Consider the following 27,298-nt stretch of genomic DNA (forward strand, 5'->3'; position numbering starts at 1 on the left):
ACGTTTGGCATAAATTTTAATTGAAAGGCAGTAGTTTAGATTCAAATGGTTACAAAATAATTTCTACAAATATTTATACACAGAACATCAAAAATAGAGAAATGATTTATAACTTTAGAAAAATATTACTGTGGTTCATAGAGCAATTATCAGACAAAATTTGACACCAGACCTTCCAGAGAAATAGAGCAGCTGATCCAAGTCTTGGTTTGAGAAGGGAGAATCAGGGTGGAGAGGTTAAGGGTTGGCCATTGCAAACCGTGCGAACTAGGCAGCTAAAAGGCACCTTTGCCAGGTTGAACACAGAAGTGGGGATACAACTTTGTTGTACTTTCTCGTTTAAGTTCACAATGATCGAAAACAATACAAAATGTTTTAAAGGAATTTTTTTTTTTTTTTTTAAAGTGCAGTTTCTCTTATAACCATACAAGTGCAGTTTCTCTTTGCTTCCTATTTCTCGTTGTCTGTCGCACTTTGCTTGAAAGAGCAGGATACGTAGACCTAGATATTCCCCCAGGAGGCAGTGGGTAGCGATGATCATTTATCCTTCTTTAATACTTCTATTCAGGAAGAATATCAACAAATACTGACAAGGCAGATGATTGGAGTTTGGGTATAAATCAAGTCTGATCTAAGTGAATAGTGGAATCACGTCAAGAAGCTGAATGGATGCCTCTCGTTCCTGTATTCCCTACCCTGAGTTTTTTTTTTTTAAATTCCAGTACCTGATGCAGTACAGCAGCGGTTGGTAAACTATGGCCCCTCCGCCAAATGCAGACCGTAACCCGAAATCATCCGGCCCGCAAGCGGATTTTTTTCCCCCCGTGATCATCCGGCCCGTGGAGCTCTGGCTGTACCGCATCCTGCGCAAAGCCGCCAGCACGGCCACGCACCTTCTGTGAACACGTTTAAGAAAGAACTGCAGATGCTGGAAAAATCGACGGTAGACAAAAATGCTGGAGAAACTCAGGTGAGACATGCAAGGATTGCCTCACCCACTGAGTTTCTCCAGCATTTTTGTCCACCTTCTGTGAACACGTGATGCGGTGCCTGCCATCCGGGGCGGGATCCATGTGTACACATGATAGATATGGCCCGCCATCCACTCACAGACATGCGTCCTGGCCTAAGCAGAACAAGGTTGCCGACCCCTGCAGTACAGGAACAAGGGCAGTGTAGAACCTGGACAACCAGTCACTGGCCCACTCCTCCAGAGCAATGATCTGGAGCAGTTTCTGCATGGGCTTATTCTTATTCGTACATGGGGCAGAGCAGCACTGTGACTCCCACGAACAAGAGCAGACAAGATCTACCTTCATGTAATTAAGAGTTAAATTCTAACTGACACCACAGAGAACCCTTTGCTATTGAATTTTTAAATGTGCCGAGGGGAATCTTGGTTTCCAATTTTTGCCCAAAGGACGGCATCTCTGACAGTGCAGCATTTGCTGGGAAGCCAGCCTCAATCATGTGACCCCAGTGGGTCTTGAACCCACAACCCTCGGACTATGAGGTTAGAGTGCTACCCACTGAGCCACAGCTGGCATAGGATACAATTCAGTTAGTGCTGCAAATACAGATATACAGGAGAAGAAGACCGCTCGGGTTGAAACTGTGTGCTTCAGGCTCTACAACAGGTACCACCCAAGCACCACCGCCACCAGGCCAAGGAGTAGAGCGAACCGCAGGCCTGAGCCGTCCGTCAGTGGTTCACGCGATTGCAAGTCCCGAGTGATTCCTGTGGGCATTGATCTTCCTGCAATGTAAACAGATTCCTGTCAATGGGATCAGTAAGACGGCACCCGGGACAGGCTGGGTTAGCACCCCAGTCTGTGTCTTTCGTGAGAAAGTCACCCACCAATGCTACGGAAAGGCCTAATGAGCCACCGTGGCCTAAACATCCATCAGGCGAGGATGAAATGCTCGGAGAAGGGGAAAGAGGTGCCTTGAACCTGGTGAGACGCAGGAGGAGCCCGGCCGGGACTCATCCCACAGAGCCCAGTCCCTCCACGCACTAGAGTCTCCCAACCCCTGCAGAGTGGTTACTAAGATGGCTGATCCGTGGGCGGTTGCTGCTGGGACGCAAGTCGGGGCCTGATCAACCCCGGCTGGGTCGCCTGGGCGAGGGTGTCTGATGTTGTGAGACCCGGAACACCCAATGACCCCAGGTCACATCACTGAGGATGCGTCCCAGCGCATCTAGAAGATGTATATTTTTCACACAGTGTTCATATGGAAGCACTGTGTACCCTCACAGGTTATTTGTTAGTGAACCCATCTTTTGCAGAGAGGTGGAGAATGTGTGGAATCTTAGTCAAGGCTGAGACCACAGCACCCATCCCAGTTCCACTCATGGAGTTTCAGACTGGCACAGTGGCCCAGCGGTAGAGTTGCCTTACAGCACCAGAGGCCCAGGTTCAATCCTGACTATGGGTGCTTGTCTGCACAGAGTCTGTACGTTCTTCCCATGACCTGCGTCGTGTGTAGGATAGTGTTGGTGTGCGACGATCGCTGGACGGGGTGGACTCGGTTGGCCGGACGGCCTGTATCTTTAAACTAAACCGGTAGGCGGTGCGACTCTCGTCAGCAGCAGCCTCTGCAGCCCGTCCGCGTTTTTATTATTTTTTGTCTATGTTTATATGTAGTTTTTGTTATTTTTTGTTGGGGTGTGTGTGTGGGGGGGGTGGGAGGGAGGGGGCAACTTTTAAATCTCTCCCTGCACGGGAGACCCGACCTTTTCTTGTCGGGTCTCCGTTGTCGTTGGGGCTGCAATGAGGAGCGGCCTCCAACAGAAGAAGACCGGGGACTCTGGTGCCGACTCACCTCACCGTCGCGGAGCTGGCCGAGTCCAGAGCGGGTGGAGCGGTGGTGGAGCGCTGCTGCTGCTGCTGCTGATTCGGAGGCTGCAACTGCGGGTCTGCGGACGGCGGCACCGGGAGCCTGCGGGTCCCTGGAGGGAGACCGCTTTTCAGGGCTCCTGCAACGGCGACTTCTCCCGCCCGAGTTGCGGGGTCGAAGAGCTCCTGGAGCGGGGCCTAACATCACCGCCCCGCGCGGCTTGGAATGGCCGCGGGACTCTGCGAGCGCACGCCGGGGGCTCCAACATCAAGACCCGGTGTGCGACCTTGCATCACCCGGCATGGCTTTAATGGCCGCGGGACAATCGCCATCGCCAGCCGGGGGCTTTGACTTTGACTCTGACTCTGACATCGGGGGGGGGGGGGGGGAGTGCAGTGGAGAGATAAACACTAGCGATCACCATCCTGGCTTTCCTCACCCAGTCACCTCCCCCCCCTCTCTGCCATTTCCCTTACCTTGAACAACGGCACGTTTGCGGATGTCACTCCCGTGCACGGTGCCATTTCTCTCTGACCCCGAGCTCGGTCTCTGAAGTTCATTGAAAACCTGCAGTGAAAAATGGAGAGCGTTTTTTAAAAATTCCAAATCATTTGCAATAATGTGATTTGGGGATGGGGGGGTGCGTGTTTGTCATTCAGCGCGGCAGACGTGGTCAAGATCTCCCACCTAGGCTAGAGCAGCCAGTCCTTGTATTTGCAAGAAGTAAACATATAAGATTGTTAAGGGTTTGGACATGCTAGAGGCAGGAAACATGTTCCTGATGTTGGAGGAGTCCAGAACCAGGGGCCAGTTTTAGAATAAGGAGTAAGCATGCTGGCTCGAAGGGCCGAATGGCCTACTCCAGCACCTATTGTCTATTTAGAACGAAGATGAGGAAACACTTTTTCTCACAGAGAGTGGCGAGTGTGGAATTCCTTGCCTCAGAGGGCGGTGGAGGCTGGTTCTCTGGATACTTTTAAAAGAGAGCTAGTAGGGCTTAAAAATAGCGGAGTCAGGGGATATGGAGAGAAGGCAGGAACGGGGTACTGATTGGGGATGATCAGCCATGATCACTTTAAATGGCGGTGCTGGCTTTAAGGGCCGAATGGCCTACTCCAGCATCTATTGTCTATAAAAGGGATACCATGTTGAAGTGGGCACATGTGCGGGGCTTTTCCAGAGTGCGGATGTTTCGGGTGGGAAAGGCCTGCGGAATCAGCCGTGTTTTTACAGACGTTTTGAAGTTATGTATAACAGAAATGAGTTGCTTAAAGCTTAAATAAAGTTTAAGTATCACAGGTAGTGTAAACGTTTTGTTTGCCTCACAACACATGTACAATTGTTCTTGAAGTTAGCAAGAAATATTCCATCTCCTGATTGCTGGGAAACTATTTTAATATCCTGTTAACGGGACTCACTCTCAACACCATTTGGACAGGGAAATGACGGATACAGTGGTGTGCTTGCCACCTCGTCAACTGGCTGGTCAATAGACAACAGGTGCAGGAGTAGGCCATTCGGCCCTTCGAGCCAGCACCGCCATTCAATGTGATCATGGCTGATCATCCCCAATCAGTACCCCGTTCCTGCCTTCTCCCCATATCCCCCGACTCCGCTATTTTTAAGAGCCCGATCTAGCTCTCTCTTGAAAGCATCCAGAGAACCCGCCTCCACCGCCCTCTGAGGCAAAGAATTCCACAGACTCACTACTCTCTGTGAGAAAGTGTTTCCTCGTCTCCGTTCTAAATGAACAATAGGTGCAGGAGTGGGCCATTTGGCCCTTCGAGCCAGCATGCTTACTCCTTATTCTTAAACTGTGGCCCCTGGTTCTGGACTCCCCCCAACATCGGGAACACGTTTCCTGCCTCTAGCGTGTCCAAACATTTTGTGTGGTGGGAGGATTAAATGGCGTTAGTGAACCCTCCTTTAGCAGAGGGGTGGAGAACGGCAAGTCCAGTCACTTTTATTGCTATAGCACATTTAAAAAACAACTCTCGTTGACCAAAGTGCTTTACATTGGTGGAGGTACTAACGTTATACAACAGTGGTTTATAGATTAAGTACATACATAAATACATACATATAGCCCTCCCTCAGAGGACGTCAAGAAAGGCTTGAGAGTAAAGATGAGTTTTATGCTAGGGAAGGCAAACCCATTATCATTCACCCTCCCCCACTTATTGATACACTCAGTGCACCTCTTCTACACTGTACGGGTGTGGGAGCACCCAACATGCTCGCATCCACCCCACCAAAATAATTTCATGAACCATAAAAACAGAAAATGACTAGAAAACATCTCCCACAGCTCCTGTGGGGGGGAAAGAGACATATAATTATCACATCAGATCTGTGATACTTTCACAGAACTATTTTTATTTCTGCCTTCCACATTTTTTTTTCTGAATGACTTCGCTGTTGGTTGGGACGGAAGCAGTGAAGGCCGTGGAGAGGGGATGTGTAATGTAATCTGTGGCATTATTAAACAGAATTAAGGGCCTGTCCCACTTACGCGATTTCTTTTGGCGACTTGCCGGCACCCGTCATATAGCAGGTGGCTGAAAATGTTCAACATGTTGAAAATCCAGCAGCGACCAGAGAACGGTACAACTCTTTGGGGGACTACTCACAAACATATAGGCATCACATTTCGTTTGAACTTCATTTCAGGTTCAAATGACAAATAAACGGTATTGTAATGTATCGCGTGTCAACATGTTGAAGGTTTTCGGCCACCTACTGCGACTATGACTAGTGCTGGAAACTCACCGAAAAAAATCATGCAAGTGGGACAGGCCCATGAGATTACATCAACTGCATGGTTGTCTGAACGAAAGAGCATGTAGATGTGAAGGGAATCACCACTGCTTTGTGCCAGTCTGTTAATCGTTCTGTAAGGGTTTTGCCGGCTCACAAAAGGATAAGAAATGAACCAGAAGCTCTGGTTACACCACGACCTGCATAAACTAGGCAAGAGCCTTTCCCTTACCTCCATGTTGAGCTGAAAGGCCCTGTTAGCCTCGTCCAGGATCCTTTGCAGAGTCTCTCCATCGGCCTCCAGCGTGTTCATGCGCGAGCGGTACAGCTGCTTGAAGTTGGTTGCGCTGGTGACCCGGTCAAAGGTGAAGAATGCGACCCCTTCACCAGTGCTTGGCAGCTGCAAAGCCTTCTGGGCCACCCTCCTCAGCATCTGCCCCCCCGACAGGTCACCCAGGTACCTGATGTAGGCGTGAGCGACCAGCAGCTCGGGCTCCCCGCGGCCCACGTGATGGAGGCGGGACACGTAATTCGCGGTGGCCTTCGGACACTCGATGCGGCTCTTCCACTCCGGCCCGTGGAAGTATTCCAGGTCCTGCTCCAAGGTTTCCTTCCGGTTCAGCTCGGAGGGAAAGTGGACGGGGGCAAAGGCCGGGTGGTCCTTGTTCCTCTCGGTCTCCTCTTCCAGGGCCGTGTAGATGAAGTACAGAGAGTCCAGTAACAGCTGGAGTAGGAGGGAAGCAAGAGGATGGTGAATAAGACTTGAACACCATTGAAGGAATGGAGCAAGGGCAGAGAGAGGGAGGCTACCGTGGGCACCTACCAGTCGGTACCACCAGTTGCCACAGCAGCAAGAGCAGCTGAGCTTCCCATTCCCGGTACAGACAGGGAAGAAAGATTGGGGAAGGGAAAGAGACAGGAAAGGCCAAGTGATGGGCAAAGAATGAAAATATGAAACTGAATCTCTAACCACACTTAATTCTCAATTAAAGCAAGCCTTCTCGTGTCTTTACCTTAAACTGATCTCTCGTGACCTGGCCCTTCAGAAAGTTCCTCATGAACTCCGAGTTTTCAGCCAATTCATGGGCATCCTTGGTGGCCAGTTTCAAAGCTTCCGATAGATCACCGAGCATGCTAGAGGCAGAGGACAAAGGACAATTAGCTTGGACTAGTCTATCATCAATGCTCTCCCCCTCCCCCCACCGATACCAATCAACATTCAAAACGAGACCTGTTCCCACAACATACTCACACACACGCCAGCAAGTTTCCTTTCAGCCTGGAACCGTTTGGCAGTGAATAGTAAGCTCGTTAAATCTAAAAGGCATTACACCGAGCCTTTTCCACCATACATTTTCCATGTCTTTCCTGCCTTTCGCAAGCCAGGATTTCAGTCAGTTTTGTCCCTGGTTCAACCCAGGGCAATCTGGTTTATTCTGCTCTTCCCTCCCCAATCCAGAATCACAGAACCACACAGGATGGAAAGAGGCCCTTTGGTCCATCCATCCATGCTAACCTAGTTGTCCAGCTGAGTTAGGCCCACTAGCCTTGGCCTAGCCCACGACCTTCCAAATATTTCCTACCCGTCCAAGGTGTAATTGTACCTGCCTCTATGCTTCCATTTGCCACTTTATTCCATTTACACACCACACCACAGGTCTCTTAAATCTTTACCCTCTCACATTAAACCTATGCCCTCTAATTTGAGACTCTTATTCTGGGGAATAGACTGTAGCTATTCTCCTTATCTATGTTCCTCATGATTTGATAAACGTCTATAAGATCACCCCTCAGCCTGCAATGCTCCAGAGGGAGGGGGGGGGGGGGGGGGGGGGGAAATTCCCAGCCGATCCAAACTCTCCTTATAACTCAAACCTTCCGGACTGCATAATATTGTAAATCTTTTTTGGATCATTTCTGATTTTAATGACGGCTTTCCCACAGCAGGGCAACCAGAACTGTTCACCGGAAGCTGACCTCCGAATGTGGCCTTGCCAACATCTTGCACGACGTCCCAACTCCTGTGCTCAATATCCTGACATACAAGGTGCCTTCTTCACTGCCCTGTCAACCAGTGGCAGCATTTACATGGAACTATGCACCTGTATCCCTGGGTCTCTGTTTGACCACATTCCTCAGGGCCCTAATATTTACAGTGTGCATGGACACTGTCAAATAATTCCTTCAGCCTCGAGCAGGGGTGGGCAACCTTGTTCTGCATAGGGGCCGGGACGCATGTCTGTGAGCAGATGGCGGGCCACATCTATCACGTGTACACATGGATCCCGCCCCGGATGGCAGGCATCAAATCGCGTGTTCACAGAAGGTAGACAAAAATGCTGGAGAAACGCTGTGGGTCAGGCCGAGTCTCACCCGCTGAGTTTCTCCAGCATCTTTGTCTACCTTCGATTTTTCCAGCATCTGCAGTTCTTTCTTAAACGTGTTCACAGAAGGTGCGGGGCCGTGCCGGCGGCTTTGCGCAGGATGCGGTACAGCCACGCTCGGGGCGCTTGGCGGGCCGGATGATCACGGGGAAAAAAATATCCGCCTGGATGATTTCGGGCTACGGGCCGCATTCGGCCTGGGGGCCGTAGGTTGCCGACACCTGATCTAGAGCATTGCAGGCGGTTAGAACCCTCGTCTTCCCTGCTAACTAAGGAGATTGACTTTAATTATAACCCTCTTCCCCTTCCTTTCCGATGCATGTGGATGTGGTGCAGGCACTTGTTGTTTGCCCATCTCACCACCAGGGGGTATTGGTGAGCATATTAAAGATTTGTCTACATTAAATGCTGAAACATAGCTGGGGTGAAGGGGGTATCTGTAGGTAGGAGCTGCAGATGCTGGTTTACACCAGGTATATAGACACAAATCTCAGTGGGACAGGCAGCATCTCTGGAGAGAAGGAATGGGTGATGTTTTGGGTGAGACCCTCCTTCAGACTGGGTTGCTGGAACAGCAGATGCCAGCAATTAGATCTACACCTTATTCTTTGTCCATTTAGACAGCAGTACCAGCTGATTATTTCTTGCCATGCCCGCTACTGGACACCCTTGAGTGACTAATTTAGGACTGGTGTTAAAGACGTCTTTCCATGCATCAGAGGGGATCATATTGAAACGTATAAGATTATCAAGGTTACACAAAAAAGCTGGAGAAACTCAGCGGGTGCAGCAGCATCTATGGAGCGAAGGAAATAGGCAACGTTTCGGGCCGAAACCCTTCTTCAGACCGAAACGTTGCCCATTTCCTTCGCTCCATAGATGCTGCTGCACCCGCTGAGTTTCTCCAGCTTTTTTGTGTAACCTTCGATTCTCCAGCATCTGCAGTTCCTTCTTAAACAATAAGATTATCAAGGGTTTGAACACGATAGAGGCAGGAAATATGTTCCCGATGTTGGGGGTGTCCAGAACCAGAGGCCACAGTTTAAGAATAAGGAGTAAGCCATTTAGAACGGAGACGAGGAAACACTTTTTCCTCACAGAGAGTTGTGAGTCTGTGGAATTCTCTGCCTCGGAGGGCGAAGGAGGCCAGTTCTCTATACTTTCAAGAGAGAGCTAGATAGTGCTCTTAAAGATAGTGGAGTCAGAGGAGATGGGGAACGGGGTACTGATTGGGGATGATCAGCCATGATCACATTAAATGGCAGTGCTGGCTGGAAGGGCCGAATGGCCTAGTCCTGCACCTATTGTCTATTCTCCAACCAATTTGTGTACTCCCCATCCCAATAGGTTTGTGGTGTTGGTCTTCCATTGGGAAACGCGCAGGGAACAAGTGATAATAGTTGCACCTGTCAACTCTGTTGTTAATCTGCCCCGACCATGGTCCGTTCACTAACTGTATCTTATTGGATGCCATTCGCTCAGCTCCCTTATCTTCATACGTTGTAGGATCAGAATTAGGCCATTCGGCCCATCAAGTCTACTCCATCATTCATCATGGCTGATCTACCTATCCCTCTCAACTGCATTCTCCTGCCTTCTTCCCACAACACCCGTACTAATCAATTGCCACCTTAAAAATATCCATTGACATGGCCTCCACAAGCTTGTGACAATGAATTCCATAGATTCACCACACTCTGACTGAAGAAATTCCCCCTCATCTCCTTTTTAATTGTACGTCCTTTTATTCTGAGGCTATTACCTCTGGTCCTAGACTCTCCCACTAGTTGAAGCATCTCCTAGACTCTCCCACTAGTGGAAACATGTCTTGAGTCACTAACTGTAACACCTCAATTGCACAATGAAGGAGGGGCTGTGGGATCGGGTCAGATTTTTGGCCAGGGTAGAGGGAGTTTTAAATGCCATGTTGTGGTCGTGATACGAAGTTATGCCCCTGTCCCACTTTAGGAAACCTGAACGGAAACCTCAGGAGACTTTGCGCCCCACCCAAGGTTTCCGTGCGGATCCCGGAGGTTGCCGGTAGTGGAAGCAGGTAGGGAGACTGACAAAAACCTCCGGGAACCGCACGGAAACCTTGGGTGGGGCACAAAGTCTCCAGAGGTTTCCTAAGTGCGACAGGGGCATAAGTGGGATAGGGGCATTACAGGCCTGGTAAACATAAGAGTTAAGTTCACACCCTGATGCAAGATTCCTACCTGCCATTCATGAAGTCACCGTTCTGCTGGTTGTGAGCTCCCAGTTGCAACAGCTCATCAAAGACCTGCAGTGGAAATAAGTTGAAGCAGTTTTAGAATCGGACTGGGCAAGCCTGAGGGGCCAAGCCAAAGGAAAAACCACAGGATCAATGTGAGCAAGTTAGTACAAAGAACAAATGACATAAAGCTGTGAAAGCCTCAGAAACAAATCCTTATGAGCTTTGGTAACATTAAAGGGCCTGTACCACTTAGGTGACTGACAGGCATGGTCGGATTTACCTATAGGGTGATTTCACCAAAGGTCAAATGAGCGTAGATCCCCCCTCACGTGACCGAAAATTTTAACTGGAGGACATATGTCACATCGGTACGTGTTAGTGAATGGGGAAACACGCACTTTCACACCCGTTAAAAACATGGAAAACGGCCGATTTTTGAGCTGAAAATTTCTGTGCTAGTCGGGGTGACCGTGACGCACAGTGGCCTAAATTTTCAGGCAAAAAAAAAGATAGAAAGTAAGGTAATTACAAGAGGGAACTGAAGGTGGAAAAACAGCGGAAGTGAACAGCCGACATTTGCCGTGGAGATTTAAAGATCCAAAATATCGGGAATTATCGTGTTTATTCGCTGAATTTCATCAAAAGTAAGTTAATAATGCCTCACTTTTGATGAAATTCAGCGAGCAAACGCGATAATTCCCGATATTTTGGACCTTTAAATCTCCACGGCAAATGTCTGCTAAGCACTTCCGCTGTTTTTCCACCTTCAGTTCCCTCTTGTAATTGCCTTACTTTCTATGTTTATTTTTGCCTGAGAATTTAGGTCGCTGTGCTTCACGGTCACCCCGACTAGCGCAGAAAATTTCAGCTCAAAAATCGTCCGTTTTCCATGTTTTTAACGGGTGTGAAAGTGCGCGTTTCCCCATTCACTAACATGTACCGAAGTGACAGATGTCCTCCAGTTAAATTTTTCGGTCACGTGAGGGGGGATCTACGCTCATTTGACCTTTGGTGAAATCACCCTATAAGCTAGACAAGCTGAAGCTTAGGGCCTCGAGGTCTAGGGGGGCCTCCGGCCAAGGTAGGACACCTACCGTTCAACTCTGGGCGGGGGCCCTCTCTCTATCTCTCTCTCTCCATCACCCCCCCGCTATCCGTGTCCGGGCCGCCGGGCTCCGCTCGCACCTCATCCGCCGGCTCGGCAGGCCACCTTGCACATGCGCACTGCAACGGCAACCTGTCGGCGCTGGGCACTTTCTCCCTCGCTTTGAATTGTGGGAGATTTGGCCGCCATGGCTGTCCGGTCGCTGCTTCTCCGCCAGCGCTGAAAACCAACGCGGAGGGGGCCTCACAAGTGGAACAGCTTCGGGCCTCCCTTCATCTAAATCCGGCCCTGCTGACAGGGACTCGTTTTAATGGAATTCACCTACGACACCCGGCGACAACCTACGACAACACCTATGACAAGAACAATTGTCGCCACTGTCGCCAAAAACATGTTGAAAATTTTGGGGCAGTAGCCTGTAGTCATGCAAAAAAATAGTCTGAGTGGGACAGGCCCATTAAAACACTGATTGATAAACTAGGCAAGAGCCTTTCCCTTACCTCCGTGTTGAGCTGAAAGGCCCCGTTAGCCTCGTCCAGGATCCTTTGCAGAGTCTCTCCGTCGGCCTCCAGCGTGTTCATGCGTGAGCGGTACAGCTGCTTGAACTTGGTTGCGCTGGTGACCCGGTCAAAGGTGAAGAATGCGACCCCTTCACCAGTGCTTGGCAGCTGCAAAGCCTTCTGGGCCACCCTCCTCAGCATCTGCCCCCCCGACAGGTCACCCAGGTACCTGATGTAGGCGTGAGCGACCAGCAGCTCGGGCTCCCCGCGGCCCACGTGATGGAGGCGGGACACGTAATTCGCGGTGGCCTTCGAACACTCGATGCGGCTCTTCCACTCCGGCCCGTGGAAGTATTCCAGGTCCTGCTCCAAGGTTTCCTTCCGGTTCAGCTCGGAGGGAAAGTGGACGGGGGCAAAGGCCGGGTGGTCCTTGTTCCTCTCGGTCTCCTCTTCCAGGGCCGTGTAGATGAAGTACAGAGAGTCCAGTAACAGCTGGAGTAGGAGGGAAGCAAGAGGATGGTGAATAAGACTTGGAACACCATTGAAGGAATGGAGCAAGGGCAGAGAGAGGGAGGCTACCGTGGGCACCTACCAATCGGTACCGCCAGTTGCCACAGCAGCAAGAGCAGCTGAGCTTCCCATTCCCGGTACAGACAGGGAAGAAAGATTGGGGAAGGGAAAGAGACAGGAAAGGCCAAGTGATGGGCAAAGAATGAAAATATGAAACTGAATCTCTAACCACACTTAATTCTCAATTAAAGCACGCCTTCTCGTGTCTTTACCTTAAACTGATCTCTCGTGACCTGGCCCTTCAGAAAGTTCCTCATGAACTCCGAGTTTTCAGCCAATTCATGGGCATCCTTGGTGGCCAGTTTCAAAGCTTCTGATAGATCACCGAGCATGCTGGAGGCAGAGGACAAAGGACAATTAGCTTGGACTAGTCTATCATCAATGCTCTCCCTCTCACCCCCCCACCTCCGATACCAATCAACATTCAAAACGAGACCTGTTCCCACAACATACTCACACACACGCCAGCAAGTTGCCTTTCAGCCTGGAACTATGTGTGAGTTTGGCGGTGAATAGCAAGCTCTTTAAATGTAAAAGGCATTACACCGAGCCTTTTCCACCATACATTTTCCATGTGGGTACACTGCACAGCGTTCGCAAGCCAGGATTTCAGTCCCCGTTTTGTCCCTGGTTCAACCCAGGGCAATCTGGTTTATTCTGCTCTTCCCTCCCCAATCCAGAATCACAGAGAGTCGTGAGTCTGTGGAATTCTCTGCCTCAGAGGGCGAAGGAGGCCAGTTCTCTATACTTTCAAGAGAGAGCTAGATAGTGCTCTTAAAGATAGTGGAGTCAGAGGAGATGGGGAACGGGGTACTGATTGGGGATGATCAGCCATGATCACATTAAATGGTAGTGCTGGCTGGAAGGGCCGAATGGCCTAGTCCTGCACCTATTGTCTATTCTCCAACCAATTTGTGTACTCCCCATCCCAATAGGTTTGTGGTGTTGGTCTTCCATTGGGAAACGCGCAGGGAACAAGTGATAATAGTTGCACCTGTCAACTCTGTTGTTAATCTGCCCCGACCATGGTCCGTTCATTAACTGTATCTTATTGGATGCCATCGCCCAGCTCCCTTATCTTCATACGTTGTAGAATCAGAATTAGGCCATTCGGCCCATCAAGTCTACTCCATCATTCATCATGGCTGATCTACCTATCCCTCTCAACTGCATTCTCCTGCCTTCTTCCCACAACACCCGTACTAATCAATTGCCACCTTAAAAATATCCATTGACATGGCCTCCACAAGCTTGTGGCAATGAATTCCATAGATTCACCACAATCTGACTGAAGGAATTCCCCCTCATCTCCTTTCTAATTGTACGTCCTTTTATTCTGAGGCTATTGCCTCTGGTCCTAGACTCTCCCACTAGTTGAAGCATCTCCTAGACTCTCCCACTAGTGGAAACATGTCTCGAGTCACTAACTGTAACTCCTCAATTGCACAATGAAGGAGGGGCTGTGGGATCGGGTCAGATTTTTGGCCAGGGTAGAGGGAGTTTTAAATGCCATGTTGTGTTCGTGGTACGAAGTTATGCCCCTGTCCCACTTAGGAAACCTGAACGGAAACCTCTGGAGACTTTGCGCCCCACCCAAGGTTTCCGTGCGGATCCCGGAGGTTGCAGGTGGTTGCAGGTAGTGGAAGCAGGTAGGGAGACTGACAAAAACCTCCGGGAACCGCATGGAAACCTTGGGTGGGGCACAAAGTCTCCAGAGGTTTCCTAAGTGCGACAGGGGCATAAGTGGGATAGGGGCATTACAGGCCTGGTAAACATAAGAGTTAAGTTCACACCCTGATGAAAGATTCCTACCTGCCATTCATGAATTCACCGTTCTGCTGCTTGTGAGCTCCCAGTTGCAACAGCTCATCAAAGACCTGCAGTGGAAATAAGTTGAAGCAGTTTTAGAATCGGACTGGGCAAGCCTGAGGGGCCAAGCCAAAGGAAAAACCACAGGATCAATGTGAGCAACTTAGTACAAAGAACAAATGACATAAAGCTGTGAAAGCCTCAGAAACAAATCCTTATGAGCTTTGGTAACATTAAAGGGCCTGTACCACTTAGGTGACTGACAGGCAGGGTCGGATTTACCTATAGGGTGATTTCACCAAAGGTCAAATGAGCGTAGATCCCCCCTCACGTGACCGAAAATTTTAACTGGAGGACATATGTCACATCGGTACATGTTAGTGAATGGGGAAACACCCACTTTCCCACCTGTTAAAAACATGGAAAACGGCCGATTTATGAGCTGAAATTTTCTGTGCTAGTCGGGGTGACTGTGAAGCACAGCGACCTAAATTTTCAGGCAAAAAAAGATAGAAAGTAAGGTAATTATAAGAGGGAACTGAAGGTGGAAAACAGCGGAAGTGAACAGCGGACATTTGCCGTGGAGATTTAAAGATCCAAAATATCGGGAATTATCGCGTTTACTCGCTGAATTTCATCAAAAGTAAGTTAATAATGCCTTACTTTTGATGAAATTCAGCGAGCAAACGCGATAATTCCCGATATTTTGGACCTTTAAATCTCCATGGCAAATGTCTGCTAAGCACTTCCACTGTTTTCCACCTTCAGTTCCCTCTTGTAATTACCTTACTTTCTATCTATATTTTTGCCTGAAAATTTAGGTCGCTGTGCTTCACGGTCACCCCGACTAGCACAGAAAATTTCAGCTCAAAAATCGTCCGTTTTCCATGTTTTTAACGGGTGTGAAAGTGCGTTTCCCCATTCACTAACATGTACCGAAGTGACATATGTCCTCCAGTTAAATTTTTCGGTCACGTGAGGGGGGATCTACGCTCATTTGACCTTTGGTGAAATCACCCTATAAGCTAGACAAGCTGAAGCTTAGGGCCTCGAGGTCTAGGGGGGCCTCCGGCCAAGGTAGGACACCTACCGTTCAACTCTGGGTGGGGCCCCCCTCTCTATCTCTCCCTCTCTCCATCACCCCCCCGCTATCCGTGTCCGGGCCGCCGGGCTCCGCTCGCACCTCATCCGCCGGCACGGCAGGCCACCTTGCACATGCGCACTGCAACGGCAACCTGTCGGCGCTGGGCACTTTCTCCCTCGCTTTGAATTGTGGGAGATTTGGCCGCCATGGCTGTCCGGTCGCTGCTTCGCCGCCAGCGCTGAAAACCAACGCGGAGGGGGCCTCACAAGTGGAACAGCTTAGGGCCTCCCTTCATCTAAATCCGGCCCTGCTGACAGGGACTCGTTTTAATGGAATTCACCTACGACACGTGGCGACAACCTACAACAGCACCTACGACAAGACAAATTGTCGCCACTGTCGCCAAAAACATGTTGAAAATTTTGGGGCAGTAGCCTGTAGTCATCCAAAAAAATAGTCTGAGTGGGACAGGCCCATTAAAACACTGATTGATAAACTAGGCAAGAGCCTTTCCCTTACCTCCGTGTTGAGCTGAAAGGCCCTGTTCGCCTCGTCCAGGATCCTTTGCAAAGTCTCTCCGTCGGCCTCCAGCGTGTTCATGCGTGAGCGGTACAGCTGCTTGAACTTGGTTGCGCTGGTGACCCGGTCAAAGGTGAAGAATGCGACCCCTTCACCAGTGCTTGGCAGCTGCAAAGCCTTCTGGGCCACCCTCCTCAGCATCTGCCCCCCCGACAGGTCACCCAGGTACCTGATGTAGGCGTGAGCGACCAGCAGCTCGGGCTCCCCGCGGCCCACGTGATGGAGACGGGACACGTAATTCGCGGTGGCCTTCGAACACTCGATGCGGCTCTTCCACTCCGGCCCGTGGAAGTATTCCAGGTCCTGCTCCAAGGTTTCCTTCCGGTTCAGCTCGGAGGGAAAGTGGACGGGGGCAAAGGCCGGGTGGTCCTTGTTCCTCTCGGTCTCCTCTTCCAGGGCCGTGTAGATGAAGTACAGAGAGTCCAGTAACAGCTGGAGTAGGAGGGAAGCAAGAGGATGGTGAATAAGACTTGGAACACTGTTGGAATGAATGGTGACCATTTTCTGAATGGTGGCTGATTAGGAAAAGGGAGATGCAACGTGACCTGGGTGTCATGGTACGCCAGTCATTGAAAGTAGGCATGCAGGTGCAGCAGGCAGTGAGGAAAACAAATGGTATGTTAGCATTCATAACAAAAGGATTTGAGTATAGGAGCAGGGAGGTTCTACTGCAGTTGTACAGGGTCTTGGTGAGACCACACCTGGAGTATTGCGTACAGTTTTGGTCTCCGAATCTGACGAAAGACATTCTTGCCATAGAGGGACTACAGAGAATGTTCACCAGACTGATTCCTGGAATGTCAGGACTTTCATATGAAGAAAGACTGGATAGACTCGGCTTGTACTCGCTAGAATTTAGAAGATTGAGGGGGGATCTGATAGAAACTTACAAAATTCTTAAGGGGTTGGACAGGCTAGATGCAGGAAGATTGCTCCCAATGTTGGGGAAGTCCAGAACTCAGGGGTCACAGTTTAAGGATAAAGGGGAAATCCTTTAGGACCGAGATGAGAAAAACATTTTTCACACAGAGAGTGGTGAATCTCTGGAATTCTCTGTCACAGAAGGTAGTTGAGGCCAGTTCATTGGCTATATTTAAGAGGGAGTTAGATGTGGCCCTTGTGGCTAAAGGGATCAGGGGGTATGGAGAGAAGGCAGGAACAGGATAGTGAGTTGGATGATCAGCCATGATCATATTGAATAGCGGTGCATGCTCGAAGGGCCGAATGGCCTACTCCTGCACCTATTTTCTATGTTTCTATTCCATTCCAAGTAGGGATAGGGAGGGAAGCAAGAGGGTGGTGAAGAAGGCTTAGATCATTGATAGGATAGACAAGAACAGAGAGAGAGAGAGGGGGCTGCGGTCAATGGCAGAGGTCGATGGTGGGCTCCGCGGTTGGGAGCAGAGAGAATAAGGGGGAGGAATGGGTAGTGGGTAAGGGACTAATAGCTCAGTGTATTGGGAGGGTAAAATAGATCAACCATGATCGAATGGTGGAGCAGAATCGATGGCCAAATGATCAAATTCTGCTCCCGTCTCATGGTGTTAAGGACATTGAGGGCAATGTTGTGAAAAATATACATCTTCTAGATACGCTGGGACACATCCTCAGTGATGTGATCTGGAGCCATCGGGTGTTTCAGATCTCACAACATTGGACACCCTCGCCCAGGCGACCCAGCCAGGGCTGATCAGGCCCCGACTTGTGTCCCAGCAGCAACCGCCCACGGGTCAGCCATCTTAGTAACCACTCTGCAGGGGTTGGGAGATTCTAGTGCGTGGAGGGACTGGGCTCTGTGGGGTGAGTCCTGGCCGGGCTCCTCCTGCGTCTCACCAGGTTCAAGGCCTGTGCGCTGCCCTGCACCTCTTTCTCATTCTCCGAGCATTTCCTCGCCTGATAGATTTTTAAGCCATAGTGGTTCATTAGGCCTTTCCGTAGCTTTATTGGGTGACTTGGGTCATGAAAGACACAGACTGGGGTGCTAACCCAGCCTTTCCCGGGTGCCAGCGACTAGGAAGGAAAGTGAAGGGTTGCCAGAGACTAGGAAGTAAAGTATTCAATGAGCCAGGCATCAGATCCCTTTTGCTCTCTAGACACTGTTGCGGAAGTACTACCTTGTCTCAATTACCACCTTTTAATCTACCTTCTCTCAGGTAAAATAGCAAAATTCATTGGGATGATTCGAGGGACATCAATAGTGTTTATGCATATATCCAGCCAATACTTGTTCATCAACCAACATCACTTGGACAGAAAATCCTGCCATTGCCTCTATATTCTGGGTCATGCTGTTGCCAAATGGACAATATTACAACTATTGCATTTTGGCCCATTCTTTGGAAAGTGAACCAGATTTCACACACGTGACCAGATGCCATCACGTAAAGTAATACATTAACAAAAAAAAATTCTTGTAAGAGATTAATCTTATTGCTATTTTCCTACCTGCAGAAGTAGTGTTTTTAAATTCACACAGTTTGTAGGATAAAACTGAGTTATGAAAGATATGTGTCCGCGTGAGTTCACACACGTGACCAGCCGTATTTCACTTGCTAAAACTTCGCGGGGTAAAATGAAATATATGCACTACAAAACAATATACCTGTAATGCTTGCAGATGTATCCCACACATTTTTCGTGTTTTTTTTTTGGTCACACACGTGACTAAGAATGGGGGGCCGTTTGAGGAATATTTCAGTGGTAAAGAATGGGTTAAAAGGGCTGGTTGTGCAAATTTAGCATGTTCGCAGATGATTGAGAGGTCACTTTTCGGTACTTTAAAGGGCCATGACCAGATATGGCAGTTTGCCCCGAACAGTGGACTGAGTTGATGTGGCCTATATTTGGAGGGGAATTCAAAATTAGTGAGACTACTAATGCTGGTGACTATCCATGCTTGCGATTTTACTAGTTTGCTGAATAGTGATGTCTCCGACTTCTAAGTAATGAATATAGATTTCTGTAACTTCAAGTATGAATATTAATTTATCCTACTTCATGTAACCTTTGCATCACCTCTCTCTCTCTCTCTCTCTCTCTCTGTGCCTCCCCCACCCTAGTCATCTTACTAGTTTCACTGCCGTCCTGCTGAGTTTCACTGTTTGTATTACTTGTGATCATCTTCCCCTAGCCAACAATGGACCATTGTGGGCTCCACCTTTCCTTGATCGCTGTTAATAATAATAATAACTTTATTTATAGAGCACTTTAAAAACAACCACTGTTGCAACAAAGTTCTGTACATGACTAATCATGGACAAAAAGTTATTACACGACAATAAAAACATTAAAAGAGAGAGTAAACACAATAAAATTAAAAACATTAAAAGCACTAAAACAGGAGCAAAGTCTCAAGCAGGGTCAAAAGCCAAGGAATATAAATGTGTTTTAATACTGGTTTTGAAGATGGACAGTGAGGGGGCCTGTTTGATGTGCAACGGCAGAGTGTTCCATAGCACCGGAGCAGCAACAGAGAAGGCTCTATCCCCTTTGTTGCTGGCTTTGACCTGTCTTTATGCATATCTTTCATTAGTTTGCTCAATGTACCTTTTCATATCTCTCGGTTCCCTCTTCCCTGACTCCCAGTCTGAAGAAGGGTCTCGACCCAAAACGTCACCTATTCCTTTTCTCCAGAGGTGCCTTTTGTACTCCAGCCTTTTGTGTTTATCTTCAGATTCTATAGAATATTTTGTACATTTCTGTAGAATATTTTCTGGGCTGTTGACTGGATTTTTGTAGAACATTTTGGGGGGGAATTGATTGCTGGCTTAATCAATAACTCTGTGGACCGCCACACTGTTATTGTATGTAATTACCACATAAAGTGAAGTTGATGGACCTTGATCTTTTATATTCTAACCATCCCTGTTCTGTCTGTTGAAACACCTTCAAAAGATATTGATTTCCTGATTGATTACAAACCTGGAGATAAACTATTGAAGCACTAAAGGGCCTGTCCCACTTTCACAACCTAATTCATGGCCTAATTAACTCGTTGACATTTTTCATCAGGCTTAAAAAAACAGCCCAACCTACTTGATGCCACGAGTACCTACGACTAGCATCACGGCCTGCTACGCCCTCGTGAGGACCGTGTTGCGAGTACGAGTCAAGGGCAAACTCAGCAGAGGTCGTGAATGTGGGACAGGCCCTTAACATTGCCACTGACTCCAACATCGCGGAGCAGAGCTGCAGTCTGCGGCACTGAACTTTGAACGCTGCGGAGCCTGGGATCTCTCGCCGGGATCGCCAGTGTTGGAGCTCCGACCAGCGCGGCCCGTGGACTTCGGGTGCCGCAGGTCTCCGGGGAGGTAGCGGTCATTCCGGACACTGACAGTGTTCACCCAACGCCGGAGCTCCATCATGTGGCGAGAGGGCCTGAAGCATCGGGCTGCCGTAGCGGCGACTGCAGAGGCCTCAATAGGCCAGACTATGAGTGAACAGGGGATGGGGACTGGACTTAAGGTGGGAACCATAGTGGGGGGATATTTTTATATTTATTGTTAAATTCTTTAATGTTGTGTCTTATCTTTATTCGTGTGCTGCAATGGCAAGTCAAATTTCACTACACCAGTTGGTGTATGTGATAATAAATGTCTTTTGTATCCTTCGAAGGTAATGTGTATGTAACACAAGGGAATGATAAATAATAAAGACGTCACAACATCATTTGGAGTTACAGGAGCATAATGGATCACTTACTGGATGAGTAATCAGAGGCTTGAAACATGAGATAGATGGCCACTTCAACAGCTAACAACGTTGCATTCAAGCAATTAAACAAATCTGAAGTAAAACAACTAATACCAGTGACCAGGTTTGTTGAAAAATCCGTCAGGGTCACCAAAATGACCCAAAACATCACCGATTCCTTCTCTCCATAGATGCTGCCTCACCCGCTGAGTTTCTCCAGCATTGTTTGTCTGCCTGCAGAGTTACTCCAGCACTTTGTGTCTAACCAGCATCTGCAGTTCCTTCTTGCACATGCAATGACTGCTGTTCTAGGCTGAGGAGGCAAGGTCTGCCGGGCTGCAAGTTTAGTGCGATGGATGGGATTAGGCACTCTAAATCATCCCTACGGACTGAATTTCAGATTAGACATTAGATTGCCGTTCTCGTGGGATGAAACATTTTTTTTCTAAACTCCATATATTAAAGAACAGGGGGGTTGTCCATGGCTATATTTATCCCAAGTAGTGTCCATAATAATCGTAATAGGCCATTTCGTCACTTCCTAGGTGCTGTGTGTGGGATCTTGCCATGTACAAATATTTCCTACCTAATAAAAAGTGACCACCTTTCTCATTGTAAAGCAATATGGAACATCCATATGTTGCGAAACATTAATTGATATGCTATTATCACATGATATTCTGTGATTTGGACACCGTACGCAAATGTAAAGCTACAAAGTAGTCTCCCTCCACCCCACGCCCCTCGTTGTTCTACATGCCGACCTTTCCTTATTTTAGACCTTGGAAGTGTATGCCTCTGACCAAATTTCAATACCCAATACCTTGCCTGCCTCTCCGATTCCAGTTCTCACCAAAGATCCTACAACGAGCAAGATAGATCACTTGACGAAACCGACGTAGTACGGTCATGGGCAGAATCATGGGTAATTTTCGGCCCCATTTCGGTAACCGGCTCCCGTCTCCGCACCAAAGATCCCGCAGCGGAGCAAAGATACTAGTGCGGTGATGGAAGTCGGTTAAGGAAACATCTCGTAAAAATAAAAGTTATTTGGGAAAAATCTTCTCCTCATTTTCAGAATTATAATTTATGAACACAAACTGTTCCCCCACAAGGTTGATTACACGTCGGGTCGGGTTACTGAAATGGATGAAAAAAAGGCCCACGTTCCACACTACACTTCAGCCCATTGCATTTGGATGGAGTGGTTTATCTTGCTTCCTATAGGATCTTTGGTTCTCACTTCCTTCTTGGACTTGATGTCAGTGAGTTTGCAAATTATTTTTACACGGCATCTCCATTCTATTATTGTCTCCCGACCAAAAATAAATAAATAATGACAGCAGGGAAACCATGTTTATTCCTGTCCGAGCAGCAACGGTTAAATGGAGATTTGGGAGGTGTTCACAAGTGGATATAATGGAGTAAACGAGAAAATGGCCGGAGCATTGGGTACACAATGGACACAGACTTAACTGGTTAAAAGGGCAGAAGAGATTAGGATTAAGAGATCAGTGCCCTCCATAATGTTTCACTTGTAATTAGATAGAACACTTCCAGAGATGTTGCCTGACCCAACAAGTTGCTCAACACTTTGTGCCTATCTTCAGCTCCTCTCCCAGGAGAGTGTAGGTGTGCGTGTGTAGGTGAGCGTGTGTGTGTGTGTATAAAAGATATTTAAGCATAGTATTAAGAAGTACTATCACCCATTCCGTCTCTCCAGAGATGCTGCCTGTCCCGCTGAGTTACTCCAGCTTTTTTTGTCTATCTTACAGTACATTGAAAAGCAGTACTGATATTGTGGCAACTACTTCATTGGGAAACATTTATAGGGCTAGGAAGAATGAATATGATAGTGAATCTAACTGGGTAGCTGTCTCATTGAACCATCATAGACATGAAGGGCCGAATGGTCTCCTTCAGGATTGTAAGATCCGCAGATTTTAGAAACTGGATATCTTTTGTAAACAATGGGTAAGTTGTGGAGATGGATGGATTCAATGCCATTGTGGGCGGCACGGTGGCGCAGTGGTAGTTGCTGCTTTACAACAGCAGAGACCCAGGTTCGATCCTGACCACGGGTGCTGCCCGTAGGGAATTTGTACGTTCTCCCTGTGACCATGTGGAAGCTCCTCTTCTTCTCACCCCCCCCCCCCCGACCCACCCCACACTCCGATGAGCCTGTTTCCGCACTGTATCTCTAAACTACTGTTACATCCCCCTATCATCCCGTCATCACATGCATTTGGGTGAATGAACTGTCAAAGGCCGATACTTACTGTGAAGTCATCCCTCGTGACCTGACCCTTCAGAAACTTTCTCATAAACTCCGAGTTTTCAGCGAGTTCGTGCGATTCCTTCGTGGCCAGCTTCAGGGCCTCTGATAAGTCGGTCGGCATGCTGAGACATAGAGGTCAAAGGGTCAGGGTTAGACGAGGTCAGGTACAGCAATACATGGGTCACACGAGAGGGATTCTTATCGAATACCATGTGTAGGAAGGAACTGCAGATGCTGGTTTAAACTAAAGATAGACGGAAAAAGCTGGAGTAACTCAGCAGGTCAGACAGCATCTCTGGAGAGAAGAAATAGGTGACGTTTCGGGTCCCATTTCTCCAGAGATGCTGTCTGACACGCTGAGTTACTCCAGCTTTTTGTGCCTCATTGAATACCACCTTGGACATAACAGAAGCTGGTAAGATCAAGGGCCAAGAGAGTTTATTGTCACGTGCCACTTTCTATCACACAGAGAGTGGTGAATCTCTGGAACTCTCTGCCACAGAGGGTAGTTGAGGCCAGTTCATTGGCTATATTTAAGAGGGAGTTAGATGTGGCCCTTGTGGCCAAGGGGATCAGAGGGTATGGAGAGAAGGCAGGTACGGGATACTGAGTTGGATGATCAGCCATGATCATATTGAATGGCGGTGCAGGCTCGAAGGGCCGAATGGCCTACTCCTGCACCTAATTTCTATGTTTCTATGTCCCAGATAGGACAATGAAATTCTTGCTTTGCTTCAGCACAACAGAATACAGAAGGCATGAATACAGAACAGATCAGTGTGTCCATGGGTCACATGGATCGAGCTGGCAGCAGAGATGAAGGGGTGGAGTTCAGAGTCTTTGTGCGAGATCCTGACACTGAGCAGCATTCGAAGGGATTTTCTCAATCCATCTCAAAACGAGATCTGATACGGATGCTTAAAAGATTTGGGGGATGAAAAAAAATTGAGATGACCCATATTACAAATACAAACTTTTAAATTGTGATGGAAGCAGAACGCTTGGGGCGCTCAAGAGGATTTTAAATGGCCACATACAGATGCGGGGAATGCACAGCAGCCTGAAAACTGTAACATCCTGCGGTTCAGGAACAGATTCTTCCCTACAGCCATCAGGCTATTAAACACTGTGCAACGAATAAGCTCCGAGCCCTGAACTGCAAAAGACTATATTATTATTGCACCATATTCGTTCTCTGGATACTTTCAAGATAGATCACTCGACGAAACCGACGTAGTACAGTCATGGGCAGATTCATGGGTAATTTTCAGCCCCATTTCCGTAACCGGCTTCCGTCTCCGCACCAAAGATCCCGTAGGATACTAGTGCGGGGACGGAAGCCGGTTACGGAAACATCCTCGTAAAAATAAAAGTTATTTGGGAAAAATCTTCTCCTCATTTTCAGAATTATAATTTATTAACACAAACTGTTCCCCCGCAAGGTTGATTACACTGCGAGTCGGGTCGGGTTACTGAAATGGATGAAAAAAAGGCCCACGTTCCACACTACACTTCAGCCCATTGCATTTGGGTGGAGTGGTCTATCTTGCTTGCTATAGGATCTTTGGTTCTCACTTCCTTCTTGGACTTGATAGTGCTCTTAAATATAGGGGATACGAGGAGAAGGCAGGAACGGGGTACTGATTGGGGATGATCAGCCATGATCACATTGAATGGCGGTGCTGGCTTGATGGGCCGAATGGCCTACTCCTGCACCTATTGTCTATTGTTAGTTATTGAACTTTTTCTTTTTTTTTCTCTTCCCCCCTTATGTACCATGTTTACATGTTCACATATTCTGTTGTGCTGCAACAAGTAAGAATTCCATTGTCCCATCCGGGACCCATGGCAATAAAACAATCTTGACTGGACTGTCGATAGGGATCACATGCAGACAGAGGAGGTTAGATTAAGGTAGACAAAAGTGTTGGAGAAACTCAGCGGGTGCAGCAGCATCTATGGAGCGAAGGAAATAGGCAACGTTTCGGCACGAAACGTTGCCCATTTCCTTCGCTCCATAGATGCTGCTGCACCCGCTGAGTTTCTCCAACACTTTTGTCTGCCTTCGATTTTCCAGCATCTGCAGTTCCTTCTTAAACATGAAGGTTAGTTTAACATCATGTGCTGATCCAAAGGAGCTGTATTAGAATTAGAATCCTTTATTGTTATTCAGACCTTTCGGTCTGAACGAAATTATGTTGCCTGCAGTCATACACAGAATCAATAAAAACAAAACACACAATCAACACAAATTAAACATCCACCACAGTGAGTTCAGCAAGCACATCCTCACTGTGATGGAGGCAAAGTCTTAGTCTCCGTCTCTTCCCTCCTTGTACTGTTTGATGTAAAAATCTGAATTCAGTATCTATGAAAAAAAAATTGTCTATGAAAATAAAACAAAGCCCCAGATTATAGTCATACCTGGAAACACTGAGCAAACATATTATTGTTGGAGCTGAGGTTGTGTACTCCAGCAGTCAACATCCGATGACCTACTTTTGTTTCAAAATAGACCTTATTCGTAATAAACATAGGGTGGTTGCACGAAAGGTCATTGGGTCATAGGGCTCGATGCACGGAGCCGCTAAATCCAACTGGAAGACATCCGTCACTTCCGGTATATGTTATTAATGCTAGAAACGCGTACTTTCCTATCTGTTAAAAACCGCCAAAATGTTGAATTTTTGTGCTGAAAAAAAATTGTGGGAGTCGGGGTAAGTGTGAGAGACATGTACCCAACTTCAGAATTCCAAACGTGAAGCGAAATGAAGGTATAGAGAAGCGAGAACTGAAGGGACTACAGCAGCTAAAGTGCTTGGTAAACATTGAAAATATTGGGAATTATCGCGTTTGTTCACTGCATTTCATCAAGTAAGGCATTATTTGTGTTTTTTCTTGATTCCTTTGGTACCTAAAAATTCTCAGAAGTGATCAATCTGTCTGTAAATTTTTCTTCAGATGCGTTTTCATTTTGTATGTAAAAACCCACGAGAACCATGGGCGATTTAAAAAAAATTACAGCCAGATTTATCACTTCTGAAACTTTTTAGATGCCAAAGGAATCAAGAAAAAACACAAATAATGCCTTAGTTGATGAAATGCAGTGAGCAAACGGCCAATGTTCGCCAAGCACTCTGTCTGTTGTTGTCCCTTCAGTTTTCGCTTCTATCTACGTCATTTCTCCTCACTTTTGGAATTCTGAAGTAGGATAAATGTCTCACACGCTTATCCCGATTTCCATAATTATTTACAGCGCAAAAAATGACCATTTCAGCGGGTTTTAACGCTGGAAACAATGGTAAGTGCCTACCGGCAGTTCATCGCGTGTACTCCATTTGGAGTAGCGTAGCAACAGTACGGGTCATGGGTCGTGACCCGACTGCCGTGAAACCTCCCTACACAAGTCAGGAACCATGCAAAACAAATTGATCCAACATTGTCAGAGGCTATACATACATTCAATGCTGTTTGCACAAATTACACAGGTTTATCCCCCACCCTTGCCCACATGTGGAATCCCTTCCCTTATTTGTTGAGGGGGGTCCACCACACCCTGTCCCCCCATGTCCAGGGGCGGAAGGACTCTAGACAGTAGTCCTTGAAGCTACCTGTCACAATACTTGCTTCACTTTCATCAGGCCCTGCACTATGTCACCTCCTTGACCATTGTGCCAGAACATCTTGTAGGGCAGGGCTTGTTGAAGGAGTCTCTGAACATGCACAACATCCCACTTCCTCCATCCCCTCACTCCAGGGCCATCCCCATCTAACTCTCTCCCACCCCCCACCACCGGTCAGGTTCACTCCTCTCCTCACACCAGGTTCATTCCCACCCCCTCTCACTCTGGGGGTTCACTTTCCTCCCCCCTCACTCCCAGCTCACCTTCCCCTCCTCCCCTCCCCTCCTCACTCCCCCCACCTCCCTCACTCCCCCATTCACTCACTGAGGGTTTACCCCCCCACCACTCCAGGTTCACTCTCACATCCCCTTTCACTCCGAGTTAACCCCCCCCCCCCTCCCCCCACACCCCATCCATCCATCCAGGTTCACTCTCCCCCTCTCCCCCCCCCCCTCCCCTCCCTCACTCCGGGTTCACTCCCCACTCCACTCCCGGCTCATCCCCCTCTAATCCACGGACTCACTCACTCGGGGTTTACTCACACCTCCCTCCCCTCCCCTCTTTAATTCCAGCCTCACTCCCAGATCACCCCTCGTTGCAACCAAAGATATCTAACTAACACCCAGCTGGCTGCCCGTTCTCTGCTCTCCCCCTGTAACTCCTGCTTCAAGTTCATCCTTTGTTGTGCCGAACTACTGTCTCCTACCTTCCCGTGTCCATGGGTCTGTCTGCTCGCTGCGGGCGGACGCACTCGCTCTGTCCTCTTTGTTGCTCCTGACGTTTCCCGACTGCTTGCTCAATACGCGTCTGCTGCAAGCGGTCTGTTTCCCCCTCTCTTTATCTTTCGCTCTGGTTTAGTGACGT

At 48.2% G+C, this 27,298-nt stretch overlaps 1 protein-coding gene across 1 annotated transcript; it reads right to left on the reverse strand.

The window, feature by feature from the left end:
• On the reverse strand, positions 1-27,298 carry LOC129713771 (uncharacterized). The gene is made up of 11 exons (XM_055663060.1): positions 27,141-27,298; positions 22,813-22,933; positions 15,782-16,273; positions 14,182-14,246; positions 12,582-12,702; positions 11,800-12,291; positions 10,196-10,260; positions 6,609-6,729; positions 5,828-6,319; positions 3,315-3,405; positions 1-1,756 (listed from the first exon to the last, which is right to left on the reverse strand). The coding sequence occupies exons 1-11, from the start codon at positions 27,152-27,154 to the stop codon at positions 1,629-1,631; spliced, it is 2,202 nt and encodes a 733-aa protein (XP_055519035.1). The 5' UTR covers positions 27,155-27,298; the 3' UTR covers positions 1-1,628.

Source organism: Leucoraja erinacea, chromosome 37, assembly GCF_028641065.1.
Source record: "Leucoraja erinacea ecotype New England chromosome 37, Leri_hhj_1, whole genome shotgun sequence".
Lineage (NCBI taxonomy): Eukaryota > Metazoa > Chordata > Chondrichthyes > Rajiformes > Rajidae > Leucoraja > Leucoraja erinaceus.